At 35.9% G+C, this 23,960-nt stretch overlaps 1 protein-coding gene across 1 annotated transcript in view; it reads left to right on the forward strand.

Annotated features, from left to right (window-relative positions):
* LOC137408792 (uncharacterized) overlaps positions 1–23,960 on the forward strand; it is a 109,830-nt gene that overhangs the window by 50,669 nt on the left and 35,201 nt on the right. The window contains exons 25-31 of the mRNA XM_068095378.1: positions 2,884–3,006; positions 6,802–6,960; positions 10,953–11,077; positions 16,262–16,413; positions 19,950–20,125; positions 21,576–21,691; positions 22,930–23,107. Coding sequence (XP_067951479.1) covers positions 2,884–3,006; positions 6,802–6,960; positions 10,953–11,077; positions 16,262–16,413; positions 19,950–20,125; positions 21,576–21,691; positions 22,930–23,107 — 1,029 coding nt within the window. The remainder of the gene's footprint in view (positions 1–2,883; positions 3,007–6,801; positions 6,961–10,952; positions 11,078–16,261; positions 16,414–19,949; positions 20,126–21,575; positions 21,692–22,929; positions 23,108–23,960) is intronic.

Here is a 23,960-nt window from a genome sequence, read left to right on the forward strand (position 1 = left end):
TCATAGTCTAGTTTAATAAACTGAGGTGTTACAATTCATAATGCAGATTTGTTGACAGCTACTGTTTATGGCTAATTGATGTACCATAATAATGAAATCGGAGTAATATATAGGTGCTGTACATATAAAACCCATATTAAGGGACGGTAGAGCGATTCCATAAGGTGAGGCATTACGTAAAGTCCATCAGCGTCAATAATCGCTGACCAGACTGAAGAGACCACGATTAGCCTGAAGAGTTTAAAACCAAACAAGACGACTCTTAGAGCTGATCGGTCTCTAGTCAGAATCTGTCAAGAGCTGCCATCATACAAGTCCTGAGCTGCATTTGCATCTTTGATATTTCGAACAAAAAACTAACCGATGTTTTTACATTGCCTTATCTCTACTACACTTGAAGGTGCTGATCAAGCTTTACTAAAGTGAGAGCTGTGCACGTTCGAAGCCACGGTAGGATTTTGGGAAAAATGATTGCATCACACAGGATGCAAACTCCATTATACAGCTTAGCAGCCAGGCATGCTGTTATCTGCGCCACTATACGACTATTAATATGCCCTTATCTGCCCCACTATACGACTATCAATATGCTGTTATCTGCCCCACTATACGACTATCAATATGCTATTATCTGCCCCACTATACGACTATTAATATGCTGTTATCTGTGCCACTATACGACTATCAATATGCTGTTATCTGCGCCACTATACGACTATCAATATGCTGTTATCTGCGCCACTATACGACTATTAATATGCTGTTATCTGCGCCACTATACGACTATCAATATTCTGTTATCTGCGCCACTATAGGACTATTAATATGCCCTTATCTGCGCCACTATACGACTATCAATATGCTGTTGTCTGCGCCACTATACGACTATCAATATGATGTTATCTGCGCCACTATACGACTATCAATATGTTGTTATCTGCGCCACTATACGACTATCAATATGCTATTATCTGCGCCACTATACGACTATCAATATGACGACAACCTTGCTTCATATTGTAATAATTGTGCAGATCTTTATTACACAATCTCTCTCACGGCACTAGACTCTCATGGCTCACTCTCATGGGTGCTAGTGGCATTCATGGTACTAGTGGATGTAACAAGCTTATGTACATTAATTGACACTGATAATTCAGTTGTGATTATCACTGACAGGTAGTTGAAAGATAAAAAAATTGACTAAGTAGCAGCTTCTATTCTAGTTGAACAAATTCAACTTAAGCTAGTACTTGTTAGAAAACTCTAGCTGCAGTTATTAATAGTTTGACTTAATTTGTTACTAATATGCTCGATTACATCTGTCATGAGTGATTCTGTCTGCAATTTCACTTGGTTTCTGTCAAAACTTTAGGCACTGTTGAGTTGCAGTTTTGCTAAACAGCGCTTTTCCCATGACCAAACAAGCGGAGCAAATGTTTGAGAGTTTTATGATAAATGCATGTGCACCCGACTCATGAAAATTATTCATCAACAACTTCGCAAACCCTTGTACCGAAATCTCATCAACGAATTTAACCATTTTTGTGTAGAGTCGTTTAAGTATAATAACGATACAAAACACATAAAAACATATTTAAATATGTTACTAAGTTTTTGAAAATTGTCGACATATTCCTAAACCTTACCCATCTGATCGGATTATACATAAATAGACAGATTAATTCGGCCTTAAATCGAAATAAAAGATTTACAAGCCAATTGTAATTAAAGTTAAGACCGGAATATGAAACGCCGATAAAGCCGTGCGACAGAGAGTAGAAATATTAAGTCGCCAGCATTTTACGAGAAAAGCGTGGAAATTTCACCAATCTATAGCATTGTTTAATTGCCGAAGGTTTGTATAATTAACGTAGACGGTTTGAGGCGTAGACCGATTTACAGGTACGAAAAGGTGGTACACAGTTTATCAGCCTACGTATTTTGTCCAATTACCGCAGGTTTTTTAAATTATCTAGAACATTAACCAGATTTCTTTACATTTTATCTAAAAGCTCGGGCTGAACTACAATGCCCTTTTGTGACAATAATATTTCTTTATTTCACTCGTTTGCAGAAAACTTTCATGCGCGTGAATGCTAATGATTGCTTTTTGTTACATATCGCTGTCAAAACCATTCTACATCCACAACACAACCAACTTTCAAACTGTATATTACATGGCAGCTTGCCGTTTTACTTTTAATATTGCATTTCAGAGATATAATAAACACATTTCTTTATTGCTGTTGTTAGTTAAATTACGTGCAGTAGGTTAGGTCTACAGCTTGAATTAATATTTATTTCATTGGTGTAAAACATAGGGTTGAGATAGTAGTAGATTAGGTCTCATTTTTATACAACCTGTTGTTTTGCATAATTGACCTTTTGAATTTCATTTCAAAACAACTTGACAACTACCATGAACATACAACCTCCCAGAACACCACGTCGTCGCATTGGCCGTCCATGTGTCTCCCAATTATTACGGAGGAGGAGAAATAGAAGGTCCTCACAGCAACCATCAACATCAAATGCTAATGTTCAACAACACGCTACACAAAATAATAACAACAACTCATCTGATTCACAGAATTCTTTAGTAGATGTTGTAGGCGAAGCCTACAACATCTACTAAAGAATTCTACTTTTGTAGAATTCTGACCTTTTGTAACTACTTTTTCAACAACCAGCAGTACCCTTTCTTTTTTCCATTATTACTTTGGTCGTGGGCTGTATGACAGGGGAATTTCTAGTTAGCATTAATATTTAATTGGCGATGAACTAACAGATGTCACAAAATGACATATTATAGCTGCATAGAAAGTTGGCAGCTTGCTCTTTTGTACCGCTGGTCTGTTAATTGATTGCGTATTATCCTAGGATCCCATCTTGAGGAAGAAATTTGCTGGCAAGCCGGAGTATGTCATCAACTATTTCTTTCTTCTGGCTGAAGAAATCAGAGTGATCATGGCAAAGCTTGGATTCAAGAAATTTCAGGATCTGGTTAGTCACCTCGTTAGAAACACTAGCCAAGTACTTTCTGGTGAAGCCATACTTAGTGAAGTGGAATTGTGTTGCCAAGTAGTTTCACTGAGATTGCTCTCAAGGCATGTTAATTGTGAAAGCTTGTTACTTCGCTCTGATGTCATATTAGTTGCCTGTACTTTGGTCTGTACTACGTGAGTGTCGGCAGGGATAGTATCGGTTGCCCATTGCTTGTTGCTGCTGCGTTAGAATATACATATAGCATGAATATACTCATTTAGGCTGTTCTTGGAAGATGTTACTTGCCTAGGATAGAATAGTACAAAAATCTGACAAATCAGTCAACTGGATGGCATTTTAGTTGCTTATGTTATAGTGGACCAACATTATTCTATATTAGCTTGTTGCTCACCTGCACTGATTTTGTGACAAACCACAGGTAAATAGTGTTAGTGTAGATGCCATCTCCATGCACTGTGGTTATATTAACCTATTTTAACTCTCTTAGTGTACAAATATGGCATGTTAGTCGCCTGCACTGCTTTTACAATTAGATCACAAGCAGTTTGGGATAATGTGAAAATATGGCGTGTTAGCGACTAACAATGCTGTTATGATAAACTTGTTGCATACCGTGTGTTGATATAAGCAAATAGCATGTTGATCATCATCGCTACACTGCTTTGATGATCAGTCAAACCAATTGGGTCATGATCACAGAAACCATGGTTAAGTCGGGATTGTAAGATTTGGAGTTATCTACATTAGCAGAAGGAGAAAATTCTCACAGTTATTTTGCAAAAATAACTTTGATTCTAGCTTAATTACAGCAGATTTTATGGTCAATAGACTGAATGCACATTTACCATCAGTGCGAAAACATCGTTATGAGAAAACTGGTGGTAAAGTTTGAGAAGCGAAAACCAATGCACAATTTTGTTTACGTTTCAAAACGTCATAGCAACCAATATCAAGAAGTTGTGATATTTATGTAAATTTCTGTATTTATAACAAAAAAATATGCTGAATTTAAAAATCTAAACAGATTTTAGCTGGTTGTCATAGAAATACCTGTACATTTATGAGAAAATGTATTAGGCCTACTTAATTTTGCAGATATTAAAAACGGCTTGGCAGTACCGCGATACCGGACGCAGCCAAATCATTAACAAAATCTTTAGAAAAATAACAGCAGTAACATATTGCACACCATCGGCCACTATATACTTCAATCTTGGAAATTCAAATAGTTGTTCTTATAATTAAATCTGATAATAATCCTATAAAATCGAACAATTATTCTTATAATTAAATATTGTAATAATCTTGTAAGAATCGTTAAGAAAATATCATCGTAAATCCTTTTACTTTCACCGCTTTGGACATCAGTTGAAATACCAAAGAACTCCTTACATGTGTCCAAAATGTCAGAGTTATCTTTAAAATCGGCAAAAAAGAAACGATTATATTTTTTGAACGCCATTTTTCAGTACTTCCTGTTTAGCATAGCAACGGTTTTAAGAGGGTTTTTTCGATGGTTAAAGACTTCTATTGGCTAAACTGACTTCAGATTCAGAAAGGTCACTCTTTGATTGGTCTAGATGCACGTGTTACAAAAATCGTTGCCAATATTATAAATTCAGTTGATGCAATTTTAAAGTCGGATAACTCAACTTCGTGATTTGCAACTTAACCATGGTTTCTGTGGCCGCGACACAATTACCTGTGTTGTCTTTTCTGATCACATGACCAGTGCAGACATCTGTGGTGCAATGATATCGGTGTAACTGTAACACATGTTAATTACATATATAGTAGACGCCGTGGTAATGTACATCTCCTTTTATGTAAATTCCATTAAAGGTTGACTTGCAACAAAATTCACATTACAGTTATTTGGTATCAAAAGATTCACCATGTCGTACTCTGTGGTGTTGTAAGTGCCAAATATGTGGAAATGTGATTACAAGCTCTTCAAAGCTCAAAAACAAACAGAAAATCGCAGCCACACGAGACCGCCGTAGTTTGGATTCCCTTTCCAAAACGGCTCAAATGTGATGTAGTTGTGAGAGATGGTTTCTGTTTACACTTTCTTGCAACCTTAATCGTCGAAATATTTTCACAAATATACTTCAAGCATTCAATAAAACTATGTCTATTGTTCTTACGCGTCTGCTTTATCGTCACCGTAATGCTGTCACTTTTAGCAGTGATATCTTATAACTTACCGTAAAAATTTGTTTAATTTTTTAGCCTTTGCTTGAAGGAGTACATATCATTGTCTGATAATCATGACGAGCCTGTTGGTCACCTGTGATAATCAAAAAGTGCTGCAGAAATTATTTGCGAAGTATGGGTCACATGATCAGATTACGACTTGCCGATTAGACCAAGCCGAAACAAAACTGTAAAGTAGCGAGCATCTATATTTGATACGGGGGTCTTCGGTAAAACCCGAAGTGTTTGTCATAAACTAGTGCTCCGATAAGTTTTATATCGAGCCTTTTATTGGCCTTTCAATTCACGTGAGAACATCCGTGACAAGGCAATAAATAAATTTCATGGCTACGTCATCGAAATAAAGAGATTCCAGTCTACGGCGGCTTTTCATTTTTGAGCTTTCAAGAGCTTGTAATCACATTTCCACACATTTGGCATCTATAACACAACAGAGTAAGACATGGTGAATCTTTTGATATCAAATAACTGTAATGTGAGTTTGGTGCAAGTCAACCTTTAAACGTAAAGAATTTATGTTGAGCTTTTAAATGGATTTTGAAAAATAGATTTCAATTGGCATTGAATGAGTGTGTTCTGTTTACCTTAACGTAAAGTTGTTGTAACCATGTTGACCCTAAACTAAGTCTAAATGATGAGAAAAAAGGGAAAAGCTGTCAATACAAATCAGTAATATCACAATTTACAATACAATTTAATACTGTACAGTCATTAAATTAAGAAATTAAGTTGTGTTTTCTTTTGAGTGACCAAAAGACTGAGTTTGAGAAGATCTTGGAACAGAGGCTATTTACATTTATTTTATGCATCGTATAACATAAATCTCTATAACCACAACATAACCACACCCGTATAACGTAAACATTCTTAGGATGCATTATGCACGTTGTAAGGGTGTCTACTGTATGCTATTATTATGTACGTTGTAAAGGTGTCTACTGTATGCTTTTATTATGTATGTTGTAAGGGTGTCTACTGTATGCTATTTTATGTATGTTGTAAGGGTGTCTACTGTATGCTATTATTATGTATGTTGTAAGGGTGTCTACTGTATGCTATTTTTATGTATGTTGTAATGGTGTCTACTGTATGCTATTATTATGTATGTTGTAAGGGTGTCTACTGTATGCCATTATTATGTATGTTGTAAGGGTGTCTACTGTATGCTATTATTATGTATGTGGTGAGGGTGTCTACTGTATGCTATTATTATGCATGTTGTAAGGGTGTCTACTGTATGCTGTTATTATGTATGTTGTAAGGGTGTCTACTGTATGCTATTATTATGTACGTTGTAAGGGTGTCTACTGTATGCTATTATTATGTACGTTGTAAGGGTGTCTACTGTATGCTATTATTTTAGATCGTTATGTTTTAGCAAGACTGACACATTTTGCTGAAAGTTACACTAAATTCACATTTTTTGTGCAATGCATAAATGCATGTCGACTTGTTTTGTCCGATTGCTCGAGGATCAAATAGATCCTTGAATATGATCAAATATGGATCTAACAGCATATTGGGGTTTGGCAGATTATTCTAGAAGAATCGTTCTTATTTGATATATTTGTTTAGATTGGACGGTGTGACAAACTGACGGCTACCGCCCCTCTCCATGACAAGGCAGCCCTCCTGCAATATGAGCCTATTTTGAGGTGTGCCAACAAGCTACATCGAGGCACGAATGTAGTGGGTGGATCCGTGAAACAAGACTTTGAGCTTGAAAAGAGATTGGTGAGATTGGTTTTCTATTTAAAACATTTCCTGTTCTTCAGGTTTGTATTGTTTAGTCGTTTGTAGTATTAAATTAACCCTTTTGCTTGGGAAATGGCCTAAATGTCTTTTATCGTTCCCTTGGGCAAACGAAATTTATGTTCTATTTGGAAGCAGTTGATAAAGCCCTCGTTTAGTTACACAAAAAAGGGTACTGATGTTATCAAGTTCCAAATATTGTCGCCAATGTTGATCTATGATGTGAAATAATCATCTGAGAGTGCATTGTGTTGTTATAAGTTCGAGTTGAATGGAAATGGGATCCCTACTAAAGATGGGTAAAGGAGAAGCGAGTCAATGCGCATCTCAACATTCTAAATGAAAATCTAAAACTTTCGCTGCGGTGGTCAATGATCTTCTGACTGATCAATATGATAATAATAGAGATGATGATAGAGATATAAACACTGAAGACTTCGAATACAATTAGAAAAGTGATGGTTATATTAGCTCTGACGATTATAAAGGAACCCGTATAACAGCATGTTGTGAGGACAGGAGTTGGTCTCTGCCGAAAAGAATGTTTCAAAGCATACCGATATATAGACAGTTTTTTAATGCATGTGCGAATGGATATTTATATACGTACAAAAAAACTTGCTAATACAAATAAATTTGAGTTCAAGCTATGTATCGTCACAAGATTTTGATTTTTCAACGAAAAACTGCACAATTTTAGTTCGTCTTTGGGAGATTTTGGTTTGGCAAACGGATTAAGGGCCGACCCAATGGCAACCTAGATGAAGGTTCTAAGCCATACCATATTGCAACTGCAATAAAAGGATATTGTCAGGAGCAGTCATATTTAAGATGTTAACATTGTTTCAACACATTGCTTATGAATCGCAAATATGCTGAAGGATTGTGGAAAAATAAAGAAAGTATTGGGTTCGCTAGTAATAAGTTGTTTAACTAGAGACAGGCTATGGTTGCATCTGAACAAACTAAATTTAGACTGACCGAATTCACTCCATTCCAAACTTGAGCTTCGGTTACTAAACCTCTTCAGATTTGCATATAATCACCCTTTAATAGTAAGTCACCCTTTAATAGTAAGTCAAGGATGTATTGGAATATAATAATGTTATACCTGTTCTTTAACAGTAAGTCAGGGATGTATTGGAATATAATAATGTTATACCTGTCCTTTAACAGTATATCAGGGATGTATTGGAATATAATAATGTTATACCTGTCCTTTAACAGTATATCAGGGATGTATTGGAATATAATAATGTTATACCTGTCCTTTAACAGTATATCAGGGATGTATTGGAATATAATAATGTTATACCTGTTCTTTAACAGTATATCAAGGATGTATTGGAATATAATAATGTTATACCTGTCCTTTAACAGTATATCAGGGATGTATTGAAATATAATAATGTTATACCTGTCCTTTAACAGTAAGTCAGGGATGTATTGGAATATAATAATGTTATACCTGTCCTTTAACAGTATATCAGGGATGTATTGGAATATAATAATGTTATACCTGTTTTTTAACGGTATATCAAGGATGTATTGGAATATAATAATGTTATACCTGTTCTTTAACAGTATATCAGGGATGTATTGGAATGTAATAATGTTATACCTGTCCTTTAACAGTATATCAAGGATGTATTGGAATATAATAATGTTATACCTGTTCTTTAACAGTATATCAGGGATGTATTGGAATATAATAATGTTATACTTGTTCTTTAACAGTATATCAGGGATGTATTAGAATATAATAATGTTATACCTGTCCTTTAACAGTATATCAAGGATGTATTGGAATATAATAATGTTATAACTGTCCTTTAACAGTATATCAGGGATATATTGGAATATAATAATGTTATAACTGTCCTTTAACAGTATATCAGGGATGTATTGGAATATAATAATGTTATAACTGTCCTTTAACAGTATATCAAGGATATATTGGAATATAATAATGTTATAACTGTCCTTTAACAGTAAGTCAGGGATGTATTGGAATATAATAATGTTATACCTGTCCTTTAACAGTATATCAGGGATGTATTGGAATATAATAATGTTATAACTGTCCTTTAACAGTATATCAGGGATATATTGGAATATAATAATGTTATACCTATCCTTTAACAGTATATCAGGGATATATTGCAATATAATAATGTTATAACTGTCCTTTAACAGTAAGTCTGGGATGTATTGGAATATAATAATGTTATACCTGTTCTTTAACAGTATATCAGGGATATATTGGAATATAATAATGTTACAACTGTCCTTTAACGGTAAGTCAGGGATGTATTGGAATATAATAATGTTATACCTATCCTTTAACAGTATATCAAGGATGTATTGGAATATAATAATGTTATACCTGTCCTTTAACAGTATATCAAGGATGTATTGAAATATAATAATGTTATAACTGTCCTTTAACAGTATATCAGGGATGTATTGGAATATAATAATGTTATACCTGTCCTTTAACAGTATATCAGGGATGTATTGGAATATAATAATGTTATACCTGTGAAAAGCGTGTATTAGGTATTCCCAATTTTACTCCGGCTGGCAGCTCCAAAAATGGTAGTGAAAGTATGAACAGAAATTGAGAATTGTGTATCTATAGCGATCTTAAGGATATGGAAAGTGCTAATTCTTTACTATACTAAGAGCTGTGTGAGTCCGTTCGAAGCTACGCGAAGAGTATTAGGAAAAAGGGTTGTATCACTTGAGAATCAAACCCGGATATTTCTATTTTAAACCATAACTGTCACTTACAACTTTTATCGTATTTTCTAGGTAAATCAGCCACGCTGATCTCGATTTTGTACTCAAAATATAGATTGGTCCAGTAACCTTCAAAGTCATTTAGGCTTTTTTAAAGCTTTTCAATATCCGTTTCGAAAACAACACAATTGGCATTACAAGCTCCGCCCATAAATATGTAGCGAAACCTAGCTTTTTCAGAAACGGAAGTTAGGAATGTTTAGTCCGATTTAGAATAATAGAGATGGGAGTCTTAAAACCCATTATTATCTAAATTCAGCCTGTAAACTAATCTCAGTCTTTTATGAAAGGTGTATAAACTATTAAAATTGCTCGTAGTTGGTTACATGATGTTTAAATAGGCTGAACGCCGAGAAAAAGGAGCTCAAAAAGCGCAGTTTTATCACAAGCTAGCGTTGTTATCACGCTTTTTTAAATATGTAATGTTAAATAGCTTATCTACCTTTCAGAGAAGACAGATTATTTGTAAGGCTGAATTTAGATCCTAATGGATCTTAAACACCCATATCTATTATTCTAAATCGGTCTAAACATCCATACGTAACTTCTGTTCCTAAAAAGCTAGGTTACTTCACGTATTTATGGGCGGAGATTGTTGTGCCGATCGTGTTGTTTTTGAGACCGATATTAAAACGCTGTAAAAAAGCCTTCATTACTCTGAAAGTTAGTGGGCTAATCTTTATTTTGAGTACAAAATCAGAATCTGCGTGTTTGATTTACCTAGTCAATACGATAAAAGTTGTATGTGACAGTTATGGTTTAATTCTGATTTGAAGCCAAGCAGATCAACATCTGTACTACATCACCACATTTCCACAGCTAAGAATAAATGTGTACATACTTATTACACATGACAATTTCTCACTGTACACATGATTGCTCGCGTACTAGTACAGTTAACTTGTGTAAAAGATCAATCTTTGAGGAAAAAATTGATTTAAAAGTTTTAGGATGTTGATAGAGAAGACACTACATATTGATGATAGATGTACTAAGTACTTGTAGAGAAGACACTACATATTGATGATAGATGTACTAAGTACTTGTAGAGAAGACACTACATATTGATGATAGATGTACTAAGTACTTGTAAATGCCATATAAATGTTTGTTAGTTATACAAAGTCTTTTGGAATCTTTAATTTGTAAACTGTACTTGACATTTTTTGTAGGATTATAGTGTTATAGCCAAGGCTCATTCAGTCGTGGAGGGCCATAGTCAGGAGTGTAAGCTCACCATGCCAATCTTCAATCATGACAGAACCTTCGGAGCCACACTAAGCTATGAGATATCTAGGTTAGTTTGAGAATAACAACAGCAGCCTAGTTCCAGTATGGTGTGGAATATGGGCTACCATTCAATAGCTCCAGTATGGTGTGGAATATGGGCTACCACTCAAGCCTAGTTCCAGTATGGTGTGGAATATGGGCTACCATTCAATAGCTCCAGTATGGTGTGGAATATGGGCTACCGCTCAAGCCTAGTTCCAGTATAGTGTGGAATACGGGCTACCGCTCAAGTGTAGCTGTTCTATTCTTTAATTAGAGGGTGTGATATCGATGAGGTCTACACATTTCTTAAAACTCTTCATGGGACAGACAACTTCGCTTTAGTCCTTAAGCTAAGTTCCCTCCTTAAGGCTTAATTTCCTCCTTAAAGCACATAAATTACATAATTTTTTTCTTGTATATTTCAATACATCAGAGTCTTGGCTTTCGAATGAGCTATTGTTTGCCATGGTGAGACAGACATTGGTTGGTGTTTATAGGATTTCCCCAGAGCTCTACCGCAGAACTGTTTACTGGCATAGGCTCGGAAATTGTGACGTCACAATTTTCATATGCGGTGTTGTGTGCTCTTACCGCCTATTTTATTGCTTATATTAATATGCTTATACCGCTTATATTTATCGACTACGATAATGACGCTAGTGTCAGGCAAAGATAGGACAACTCCAGAGAACCAATGAAGATGACAAAGGAATCAGTGTCATTAGTTCTCCATGTACAGATTATTTCTATGATAAATAACTCAGATTCCAAGCACCATACTATGTTTTCCCGATGATATTATGCACTAGCCCTCTCATTTTATTGTGATGTTGAGGGTCGCACTGAGACTAATTAGTTTCAAGCATTGCGTGATCTCGCGAAAGTGCGATTGACATATAGTCCTAGGGCCACGCAACCCGCAGGTCACAATTTAATCGATGTGATTTCATTACCTTCATCAACGACAGTACATTTATTGAAGCATAATTAATTAACCCAGAACATGTGTTTGTATTGGTCGGGCGTTAGCACGATCGCGAGCATTGTTGATTATCTAGAATCCTAGTTTATTATTAGCGCTCTCCGGGTTTAACAGCACCGATTGTCACAGAAAAGCGCAACCTCAATGGCAGCGAAAGGGATCGACTACTTAAGGCTAAATAATAATTGTGACATCACATTTTGAGAACCTGAAGCAAGTGTTTTTTTTGCAGTACATACTTTTGACACCCGGTTTTTCATAGTTCTATTATTCTTTGTGTATTGAATATAGGCTCATTCGAAAGCCAAGACTCTGATGTATTGAAATATATAATTAAAAAATATGTAATTTATGTGCTTTAAGCCTTCTATAAGGATTAGTCATGCTTGCTATTGTGCTGTACTGCAGATGAATGACATGCTCCTACTACTGTCTTTGATAATTATCTACTATAATTTAATCTAATGCCGTCTCAAAAAGATTTGCTACAAAAATATTATTGTCAAGCTTAATTTGTGCGGAAACTCACCGCTACAAAATCTAAATTTTATGTTACTAATACTATTGTTATATTACTATTGCTATATTACTATTGCTATATTACTATTGCTATATTACTATTGCTATATTACTATTGCTATATTATTGATATATTACTATTGCTATATTACTATTGTATTATTATTATTGTTATATTACTATTGCTATATTACTATTGCTATATTACTATTGCTATATTACTATTGCTATATTACTATTGCTATATTACTATTGCTATATTACTATTGCTATATTACTATTGCTATATTATTGATATATTACTATTGCTATATTACTATTGCTATATTATTATTGCTATATTACTATTGCTATATTACTATTGCTATATTACTATTGCTATATTATTTTGCTATATTATTGTTGTTATATTCCCACGACCGAACAAGCGGAGCGAAGTGGGGGAGTTTTTATGATAAATGCATATGCACACAACTTACGAAAATTATTCATCAACAATGAGACGAACCCTCGTCAAGAAATTTCATCAACGAATTTAAGCATCGGAATGTAAAGTCGTTAAAGTATAATAACTTTACAAAACACATTTAAATCTATTTAAATATGTTACCAAGTCTTTATAAACCTTCGATAATATCTTAAAACTTACCCATCTGATCGGATTATACACAAATAAACAGATTAATTTCAACGAAAATCGCCACAAAACACTTGAAAACCTTGGTTTAATAAAAGTTAAGACCGAAAATTGAAACGCCGAGGGACAGATAATAGAACGATGAAGTCTTGCGCAGTTCACGAAAAAATAACGTGCACTTTTCACCAGTCTATAACATTGTCGAACTGCCGAAGGTTTTGGCAATTAACATAGGAGTACAGAAATCGTTTCATTTTTGCCGATTTCAATTTTTTCATTTTCATTTGCCGACGCATTTGAATACTTTCCCATTCTAACTGATGTCCAACGCAGTATAAGTAAAGCAAATGACGATGATATTTTTAACGTTTCTTATGAGATTATTACAATAATTAATTATAAGCTTGGATGACTACAGAACAATGACTACGTAGTACAGACTTTCTAAAAATCTAACGCAGTGTAAGTAAAGGCATGACGATGATATTTTTTCTAACGGTTCTAATGAGATTATTGCAATAATTAATTATAAGTTTGGATGACTACAGGACAATGACGACGTAGTACAGATTTTCTAAAAATCTATATAAATATCGCAACTTCGTGATATTGTTAGCTATGCCGTTTTGAAATGTAAACAAAATTATGCATTGGTTTTTTATTATTACTATATAAATAATATTGGTTATTCTAATAATATCAGTGCATTTTACTTCTAATATTGGCCAATATTGCATTTCTTTTTTTGCAGGAGAAGAGATATAAACATATAATCTTTTCCTTTCATTATTGCTATTTGTTGTATATAATAACACCCAGCACATTACAGCTACCATTGCAGTTATCCTATTTGACTGCTAATATTGCATTTCTCAACCATCAGTACCCTTTCTTTTTTCCAATATCACTTTGGTCGTGGGCTGTATGACAGTGGAATTTCTAGTACTATTGTTATATTACTGTTGCCATATTATTATTGTTATATTATTATTGCTATATTATTATTGCTATATTACTTCTGATATATTACTTTTGACATATTACTATTTCTATCGATCAAATCAACAAAGATTAATATTGCCTAATTTTTCATTTTGTTTTATTAGTTTCCAAATCATTCAACAGCAAATTCCAAGTCTATTATTTTAGCTGATCTACAAATCTTAAACTGTTCATTTTTTCGCTGTTTGTGCATATGTGACATGCTGTGATTGCATATGTGACATGCTGTGATTGCATATGTGACATGCTGTGATTGCATATGTGACATGGTGTGATTGCATATGTGACATGGTGTGATTGCATATGTGACATGCTGTGATTGCATATGTGACATGCTGTGATTGCATATGTGACATGGTGTGATTGCATATGTGACATGCTGTGATGCATATGTGACATGCTGTGATGCATATGTGACATGCTGTGATTGCATATGTGACATGCTGTGATTGCATATGTGACATGCTGTGATTGCATATGTGACATGGTGTGATTGCATATGTGACATGCTGTGATTGCATATGTGACATGGTGTGATTGCATATGTGACATGGTGTGATTGCATATGTGACATGCTGTGATTGCATATGTGACATGGTGTGATTGCATATGTGACATGCTGTGATGCATATGTGACATGCTGTGATGCATATGTGACATGCTGTGATTGCATATGTGACATGCTGTGATTGCATATGTGACATGCTGTGATTGCATATGTGACATGCTGTGATTGCATATGTGACATGCTGTGATTGCATATGTGACATGCTGTGATTGCATATGTGACATGCTGTGATTGCATATGTGACATGCTGTGATTGCATATGTGACATGCTGTGATTGCATATGTGACATGCTGTGATTGCATATGTGACATGCTGTGATTGCATATGTGACATGCTGTGATTGCATATGTGACATGCTGTGATGCATATGTGACATGCTGTGATTGCATATGTGACATGCTGTGATTGCATATGTGACATGCTGTGATTGCATATGTGACATGGTGTGATTGCATATGTGACATGCTGTGATTGCATATGTGACATGCTGTGATTGCATATGTGACATGCTGTGATTGCATATGTGACATGCTGTGATTGCATATGTGACATGCTGTGATTGCATATGTGACATACTGTATGTGCATATGTGACATGCTGTGATTGCATATGTGACATGCTGTGATTGCATATGTGACATGCTGTGATTGCATATGTGACATACTGTATGTGCATATGTGACGTACTATTTGTGCATGTGTGACATACTGTATGTGCATATGTGGCGTACTATTTGTGCATGTGTGACATACTGTATGTGCATATGTGACGTACTATTTTTGCATGTGTGACGTACTGTTTGTGCATATGTGGCAAACTGCCAAAACAGTTATTAAAATGTGTAGTGGGCGGTAAAAAGGCATTGTAGGTAACAATAGAAGGTATCACGGTGTGAATAAACATAAGTAAGATATGAAGTACACGTAGATCTTATGTAATACAGTATGCAACGTTCTCATGTCACACCTTTGATAAGGAGTAACATTTTCTATATATATAATGTATATAGATGGGATACTTGATGGGATTTTACTGAGATCAAACCATGGAAACCTCAATGCTAGCAGGTCATATCTGATAAATGTTTGGAGTTGAGGAAATGCACCTTTAAAAAGTGTACATACTTACAGATCACCTATAAAAAGTGAACTTACAGACCACCTATAAAAAGTGAACTTACAGACCATCTATATAAAGTGTACTTACAGACCACCTATATAAAGTGTACTTACAGACCACCTATATAAAGTGTACTTACAGACCACCTATATAAAGTGTACTTACAGACCACCTATATAAAGTGTACTTACAGTGCAAACTGTAAGTCCAATAAAGCATAAATAATGAAATAAGAATGGCACATGGAATAAGGCAATATGTTCAAACACATAGAGTGTAGACTGTAAAGTTAAAGCCAAACTATACCATAGCTTTAGTATTATAATAATAATAGACATTTTATTTTCAAAGAATAATCTAAAGCCGCTTGACTCATTGCAGGAGGTATGGGGAAACTGGTCTTCCTCCCGGTGCTAGCATAAGCATAAAGCTAAATGGCTCTGCCGGCCAGGCATTCTGCGCCTTCCTCGTGCGAGGAGTAAATGTGACACTGGAAGGTGACGCCAATGACTATGTGGGAAAGGGACTCTCCGGTAGGAGCAATCTTACATTTTCTGACTTTTAGTCTTCTCAGTTGTCTTTACACTGTTTGAGTTGTTTTACCAAAGGTGACAGTTGCTTTGGAGTGTTTGAGTTATTTTATCAAAGATGACAGTTGCTTTGGAGTGTTTGAGCTATTTTACCAAAGGTGACAGTTGCTTTGGAGTGTTCGAGTTATTTTACCAAAGGTGACAGTTGCTTTGGAGTGTTTGAGTTATTTTACCAAAGGTGACAGTTGCTTTGGAATGTTTGAGTTATTTTATCAAAGGTGACAGTTGCTTTGGAGTGTTTGAGTTATTTTACCAAAGGTGACAGTTACTTTGGAGTGTTTGAGTTATTTTACTAAAGGTGACAGTTGCTTTGGAGTGTTGAGTTATTTTATCAAAGGTGACAGTTGCTTTGGAGTGTTTGAGTTATTTTACCAAAGGTGACAGTTGCTTTGGAATGTTTGAGTTATTTTATCAAAGGTGACAGTTGCTTTGGAGTGTTTGAGTTATTTTACCAAAGGTGACAGTTACTTTGGAGTGTTTGAGTTATTTTACCAAAGGTGACAGTTACTTTGGAGTGTTTGAGTTATTTTACCAAAGGTGACAGTTGCTTTGAAGTGTTTGAGTTATTTTACCAAAGGTGACAGTTGCTTTGGAGTGTTTGGGCTATTTTACCAAAGGTGACAGTTGCTTTGGAGTGTTGAGTTATTTTACCAAAGGTGACAGTTGCTTTGGAGTGTTGAGTTATTTTATCAAAGGTGACAGTTGTTTTGGAGTGTTGAGTTGTGTTGTTGTGTTTCTGTGACTGATGAAAAATTATCGGTTAAATGTGTTCTACTTAAAAAAGCATTTACTACAATGACTCATTCATGAAAGCTTTATTATGATTAAAGAGATTAGCCATGGTCTAGCATGCCTGACGTGCCAACAGCAGGACCTATGAACAGCAGGTTGGGTTTCAATTCTCAAAAAAGGCCACAGGTGGTGATGTTAATGTCATCCAACCTTAAAATACCCTCTGCACCTGGGCATGTCTCCAGTTGCTACTGGAGACATGTCCGGTCAAGGTCACAGAGACATTGTTTGTACAATGATGGCTCTTGAACACTTGAACGGCCTCTACTTGTAGTAAGCTCGGCAGCCATCATATCATACTCAATCTTTCTATCTTGAAGCAACGTGATTAACGTCGTTGCTTCAGGATAAAAAACTCATTCATCAAGTTTTGTGTTGTCTTCATGTTTAAAGATCTGCTTTATATTGTATTTTGCTCACAAGCTATAGCTCACAGGGTGTTATAACTCCTGGGTGAGCGTTTTCTTTCAGTCGCGAGCTTCAAACACTGCTTTTATTTTCTATACTCACACATGAACCGGTTCCAGACGCTTGGTCTAATGACGATCGGTCCAATTCCAATGCCAAAAGCTCCGTCTAAAATCAACTCGCCTAATAGAACATTTGGTCCAACGACACAATTAGTCTGAAACCATATCATCAAAATATACGATTAGTTTGGAATATTTTGCAACAAAATAGAGTCTTCATGCCAGAAACTGTGCCATCATTAGCAGTAAATTTTGAGCTATCAGTATAGTTATAACCTTGTTTATCATATTAAATTTTCACTTCTTTTTTTGTATTTTATAAAGTTTTTTCGGACACAAAAATTACCTGACTTTACATATACTGCAATGACATTTCTGCTATTTTAACTTGGGTCTGAATACAGTGAACCCTTGGTTCTCTAATGCTTGGGTCTGAATACAGTGGAACCTCGGTTCTCGAATGCTAGGGTCTGAATACAGTGGAACCTCGGTTCTCGAATGCTTGGGTCTGAATACAGTGGAACCTCGGTTCTCGAATGCTTGGTCTGAATACAGTGGAACCTCGGTTCTCGAACGCTTGGGTCTGCTGAATACAGTGGAACCTTGGTTCTCGAATGCTTGGGTCTGAATACAGTGGAACCTCGGTTCTCTAATGCTTGGGTCTGAATACAGTGGAACCTCGGTTCTCGAATGCTTGGGTCTGCTGAATACAGTGGAACCTCGATTTTCGAATGCTTGGGTCTGAATACTGTGGAACCTCGGTTTTCGAATGCTTGGGTCTGCTGAATACAGTGGAACCTTGGTTCTCGATTGCTTGGGTCTGCTGAATACAATGGAACCTCGGTTCTCGAATGCTTGGGTCTGAATACAGTGGAACCTCAGTTCTCTAATGCTTGGGTCTGAATACAGTGGAACCTTGGTTCTCGAATGCTTGGATCTGCTGAATACAGTGGAACCTCGGTTCTCGAATGCTTGGGTTTGAATACAGTGGAATCTTGGTTCTCGAATGCTTGGGTCTATTGATTACAGCGGAACCTCGGTTCAGGAATGCTTGGGTCTGCTGAATACAGTGGAACCTCGGTTCTTGAATGCTTCAGTCTGCTGAATACAGTGGAACCTCGGTTCTTGAATGCTTCGGTCTGCTGAATACAGTGGAACCTCGGTTCAGGAATGCTTGGGTCTGCTGAATACAGTGGAACCTCGGTTCTTGAATGCTTCAGTCTGCTGAATACAGTGGAACCTCGGTTCTCGAATGCTCCGGTTCTTGGCCAATTCAGTTTTCGACCGAAAAAATTGAGATTTGTCCATCTCGGATCTCTAACATAAATTCGGTTCTCGACCAAGCCGGAGCATGCGCATTAGAATTAAACGTTTGGTACAGCTCCGGAAACAGCACAGAAACATTTGTTAACAAAGGGAGAAGCAAGTTACGCTTCATAAATTATTTACAAAAAGGAAGGAACCATCTGGGATGACGTCACTCTACCGAAGAGATTTGCTTGGGAGACAACTCCTCCAGTAGAGTTACCCTAATTTGTTTTGGAAGAGGATTCTCATTCAAATATGTGTAGTAAACGTGCCATTGCTGTTTATATTTTCGTTTTCACACAGTTTTTGATGTAATTGATCTGTTGCATTCTTTGCTGTTTCATTATCAATTTCTGCAATTTTTGGTATTGTATCTTAACCTAGAATGTTTTCAATGTTTTAAGAGCAAAGCATACGAAATGTTTGCTTTTTGTTTTCTGTTTTCATCATCATAGGTAGAAAATATTTTATTAAAATAAACACGATCTATATCTACCCGTTTTCATTTATAGTATGTAGTATACAGTACAGTTTATGGTGTAAAATGTTTAAAGAAATACTTTACCGATGTGGTTTTCTCAGTTTGGAACGGATTAAAATTTAAATACATTAATTCTAATGGCAATAATTGTTTCAGATCTCGGAACACTCGGTTTGCGAACAATCTTTTGGAACGGATTATGTTCGAGAACCGAGGTTCCACTGTACAAGTCTATGATTTAAGTTTTCGTATTTCTATCATTGTCTTTACATCAACTTTATGCTGATCGTCATTAGACCAAATGATATATTGGATGAATTAGTTTTAGTCTGAATGTCCCTTTGATAAATTGGTCTATTGGACCAATCACCATTTCACCAATTGCACCAAATCGCACATAAATATGTTGTGGAGTTGTATGTTGGCAGGCGGGGAGGTGGTGGTCTACCCTCCAACTGAAAGTAGAGCTGACTATCAGTCTGAAGACAACATTATAGTAGGAAACGTTTGCTTGTATGGAGCGACCTCTGGTAAGGCATTCTTCAGAGGGCAGACAGCTGAGAGGTTCTGCGTTAGGAACTCTGGGGCTATTGCCGTTTGTGAGGTTAGTAGCTCACATTTAACTATGCATCAGAGAGCAGTTATGAATACTGGTAACAGACAGCTTTATGATAACAGGTTTTTTGTTGAGGTTGGCATTATTGATGTCATTTAGGATGACATCGGGAGAAAGGACATCATTGGTCAAGTGATAATAGGGCCTCATTTTTTCAGTTCGGGGAGTTTGGTATTAGTTTATGCAACAGCCAGTGAGAATGACATAATATATATGTATAATATATATGCTGTTGATTTAAACTGAGATACACTTGTATATGAAAAAAAGGGTATTTAGGAAAGCTATAAAGCTATGCTAACTCATCTGGCTCAGAAGAGGCCCACAGTAGTAGCCAAACGGGCTGGAAAGGTGGAGGAGCTCAGAACAGGCCCACAGTAGTAGCCAAAAGGGCTGGAAAGGTGGAGGAGCTCAGAACAGGCCCACAGTAGTAGCCAAAAGAGCTGGAAAAATGGAGGAGCTCAGTCTGCAGCACAATTGTAGCCTTTTTCATGGCATCAGCTGATGTAAAATTTTGTGCTGAATAACTTGGTATTAAAATATCTTTAATTGGCTTTGTGGCTCATAAGCTATAACAATTTGTATGCAGTCTCGTCAAATACTATATTTTACCGAATATTTAATTATGTCCCTGTAAAAATCGATTTGATATCGAAAGAGTTGAATAGAATGTCAAGAGGTTTCTATTCTTTTAATAACAGACAACAGATAGTAGAATACAGATATTGTAGTAGATAAATGTGCATATAATAAGTGTGCATATAATACATTCATGTATGTCTATTACTATAGCGATTACATATATTATGTATAACAAACTGTGACTTTGTGTTCTAGAGATGTCAAAGTAAGACTAGTAGTTTGTTGGTTTGCATGGACATATACCTGACCAACAATTCTATATCCTAGTCTCTACTCAATCAGTTCTCCATTGATCAGATCTATGAAGATACCTTTATTTAATTTCTAAGGCTTGTTGTGTGTCAGTGTATTCTATAGCAGTGTATGGTACATGTAAGTGTGTGTCAGTGCATTCTATAGCATTGTATGGTACATGTAAGTGTGTGTCAGTGTATTCTATAGCATTGTATGGTACATGTAAGTGTGTGTCAGTGTATTCTATAGCATTGTATGGTACATGTAAGTGTGTGTCAGCGCATTCTAAAGCATTGTATGGTACATGTAAGTGTGTGTCAGTGCATTTTATAGCAGTGTATGGTACATGTAAGTGTGTGTCAGTGCATTCTATAGCATTGTAGGGTACATGTAAGTGTGTATCAGTGCATTCTATAGCATTGTATGGTACATGTAAGTGTGTGTCAGTGTATTCTATAGCATTGTATGGTACATGTAAGTGTGTGTCAGTGTATTCTATAGCAGTGTATGGTACATGTAAGTGTGTGTCAGTGTATTCTATAGCAGTGTATGGTACCTGCAGGGCTGTGGAGATCATGGATGTGAATATATGACAGGAGGTGTAGCTGTTATCCTCAACAAAACTGGACGAAACTTCGCTGCTGGAATGTCAGGCGGTCTCGCTTTTGTCATAGATGAGTATGTTGAAATATGTCTCCAATTTTTACTTGCAGTCTAAAGGAGTCTAGTAATGTAGTATGTTCAACTTATACCTTTTTTAAGTGTCAAAAGAAAGATGTTTTTAAGAAAATTTAATTTCCAATAAATAATAAGTAAAAATTGTACATTAAAAGCCAAAATAAGATATCACTCGATCAGCTATAAAGATACTTTTGTACAAACAATTCAACTACATTTCAACTACTACAGTCGTATTCCAATTAATTTTCAATATTTTCAAGATTTATAAAACTGCTAAGTCATCACACTCATAGTCAGTTTGAATAACATGCATGTGATATACCTTCTTATACTGAGTGAGGAGATATAATAGTTTCACTTGTGAGGCTTAGGCCAAAAAATATGTATTTATAATTTCATTTGATTAACTTGTGAACAACTGTCTTTATTATGTAATTAATTTTAATTCGGTGCTATCCTTGCTGTGCTGATTCTATTAACAACATACAGCAAGTCATCATATTGACCCACTTTACAACAATTAATTCAAAATCTTTAGGTCAAAACTTTTGATTTACAATCTGTTTTATGAGAAGTTGTCAGCACATGTGTTGCAGGCCAAGTGGTTAGGTCAGGTTGGTGTTTTAAAGCCTGGTTCCCATATCGGCTGCGAGACCCTGGCAGTAATCTTGCGCAGCAAAACACTTGCGACCCTAGCCTCGGCGGCTTCTGTTCACATAAAGCTGCATCGTTAATAATCACATGAACAACATTCGCTCACCATGCCATTTTGGAAATGTTGATCTCCACCTGTAGAGTGCATTTCGGGAATGTTTTGCCTGCGGCTCTTCGCGAAAATTGAACAACCCTGAACTCTTGCGTTGACCGCCGGCAACTACCGGTGGTACTCGCCGTGTAGGGTCACATTTCACCGCTGCTAGCCCTGCGTTGCTGCCGTCGGTGCTTGCGGCGTCTATGGAAACCAGCCTTAAATCACTGGCCATCCATTGTAGAGGAGCATGAGTGAACTACTAATTAGGAAAATCATAACCTTTGTCTGAAGTTGCTAAATCTATTCCAAAGGATTAGGCCATAGATGCTAAGGCACTCTTCAATTCTTCGTCAAACCATTGCAATAGTACATGTACCATTGGTACATGTACCGTGTACATGTACCATGTATGCGGTCATTACTTACCACTATTACCACTTACTACTTACCATTAGAAATGTTGTCATTGCTTTGATGATTGAAGGGATGGTGACTTCGCCAGTAAGTGTAATAAAGAGACAGTTGACCTTGACCCAGTTGAAGAAGAAGAGGATTTGATCTTGCTTCGTGGGCTCTTACAAGAGTTCAAAGAGAGAACTGGATCAAAGGTTGCCTGTAGGCTCCTGCAACAGTGGCCTGATGCGGCTTCTCGATTTATCAAGGTGAGTCCCACTATTAACTGGTCTTCTTTAGGTGGCTAACACATAAAATGGTCTACTATCTAAATAGAGAAATATGAGATAGTCAAATGAAATGAGAAATGACGGAGGTTGTGTGACACTTTGAAGTCGGCCTTTTAAAGATATTGTTTAGATGTTCCTTTGCAAATGGTCTGTTTGGCAAATTAAAAAGAAACAAGGCTTTAACGATATATTATATGTATAACAATCTATATATATATTTCTCAAAGTAATTTTAAATGTAAATTACAATTTACATAAATTTATTCTCATGGGAAAAATTGTTTCGGATCTCGAACAACTCGGTCCTCCAACAACCTTATGGAACGGATTATGTTCGAGAACTGAGAATCCACTTTACGTTATTAAAAGACATACTGTACGTCGCTGAAAGTTATGAAATTTTAAATTTACAGTAGTTTGAAAACTTTTACAGTTGTTTCATTTGTTGTTAATTTAGTTGTCCCTCACAAAACCTTTTCCTCATGATATGAAGTTTAAAAGTTACAGTTGTTTGAAAAAGTTTGAAAACCTTCACGGTTGTTGTTATTTTCTCTCTTAATTTATTTCAACCACACAAAACACTTTTCTCATGATATGTAGTTAGAAAGTTAGAATGGCAAATGATGTTATATGTTAAATACAAATCAATTTTCTGTCCGAAGACTTTTTTATTGTCCGGGCAACGCCGGGTAGCACAGCAAGTATATTATATGTATGACAATATATTATATGTATGACAATAAGTCATCTAACAGGTGCTGACCACAAAGTTTCCCGCAGTGAATTTACTGATTCTGTTCTGCCATATACTAGAGCATTCAGTTTTATTGTC

Source organism: Watersipora subatra, chromosome 11, assembly GCF_963576615.1.
Source record: "Watersipora subatra chromosome 11, tzWatSuba1.1, whole genome shotgun sequence".
In the NCBI taxonomy this organism is placed as follows: Eukaryota; Metazoa; Bryozoa; class Gymnolaemata; order Cheilostomatida; family Watersiporidae; genus Watersipora; species Watersipora subatra.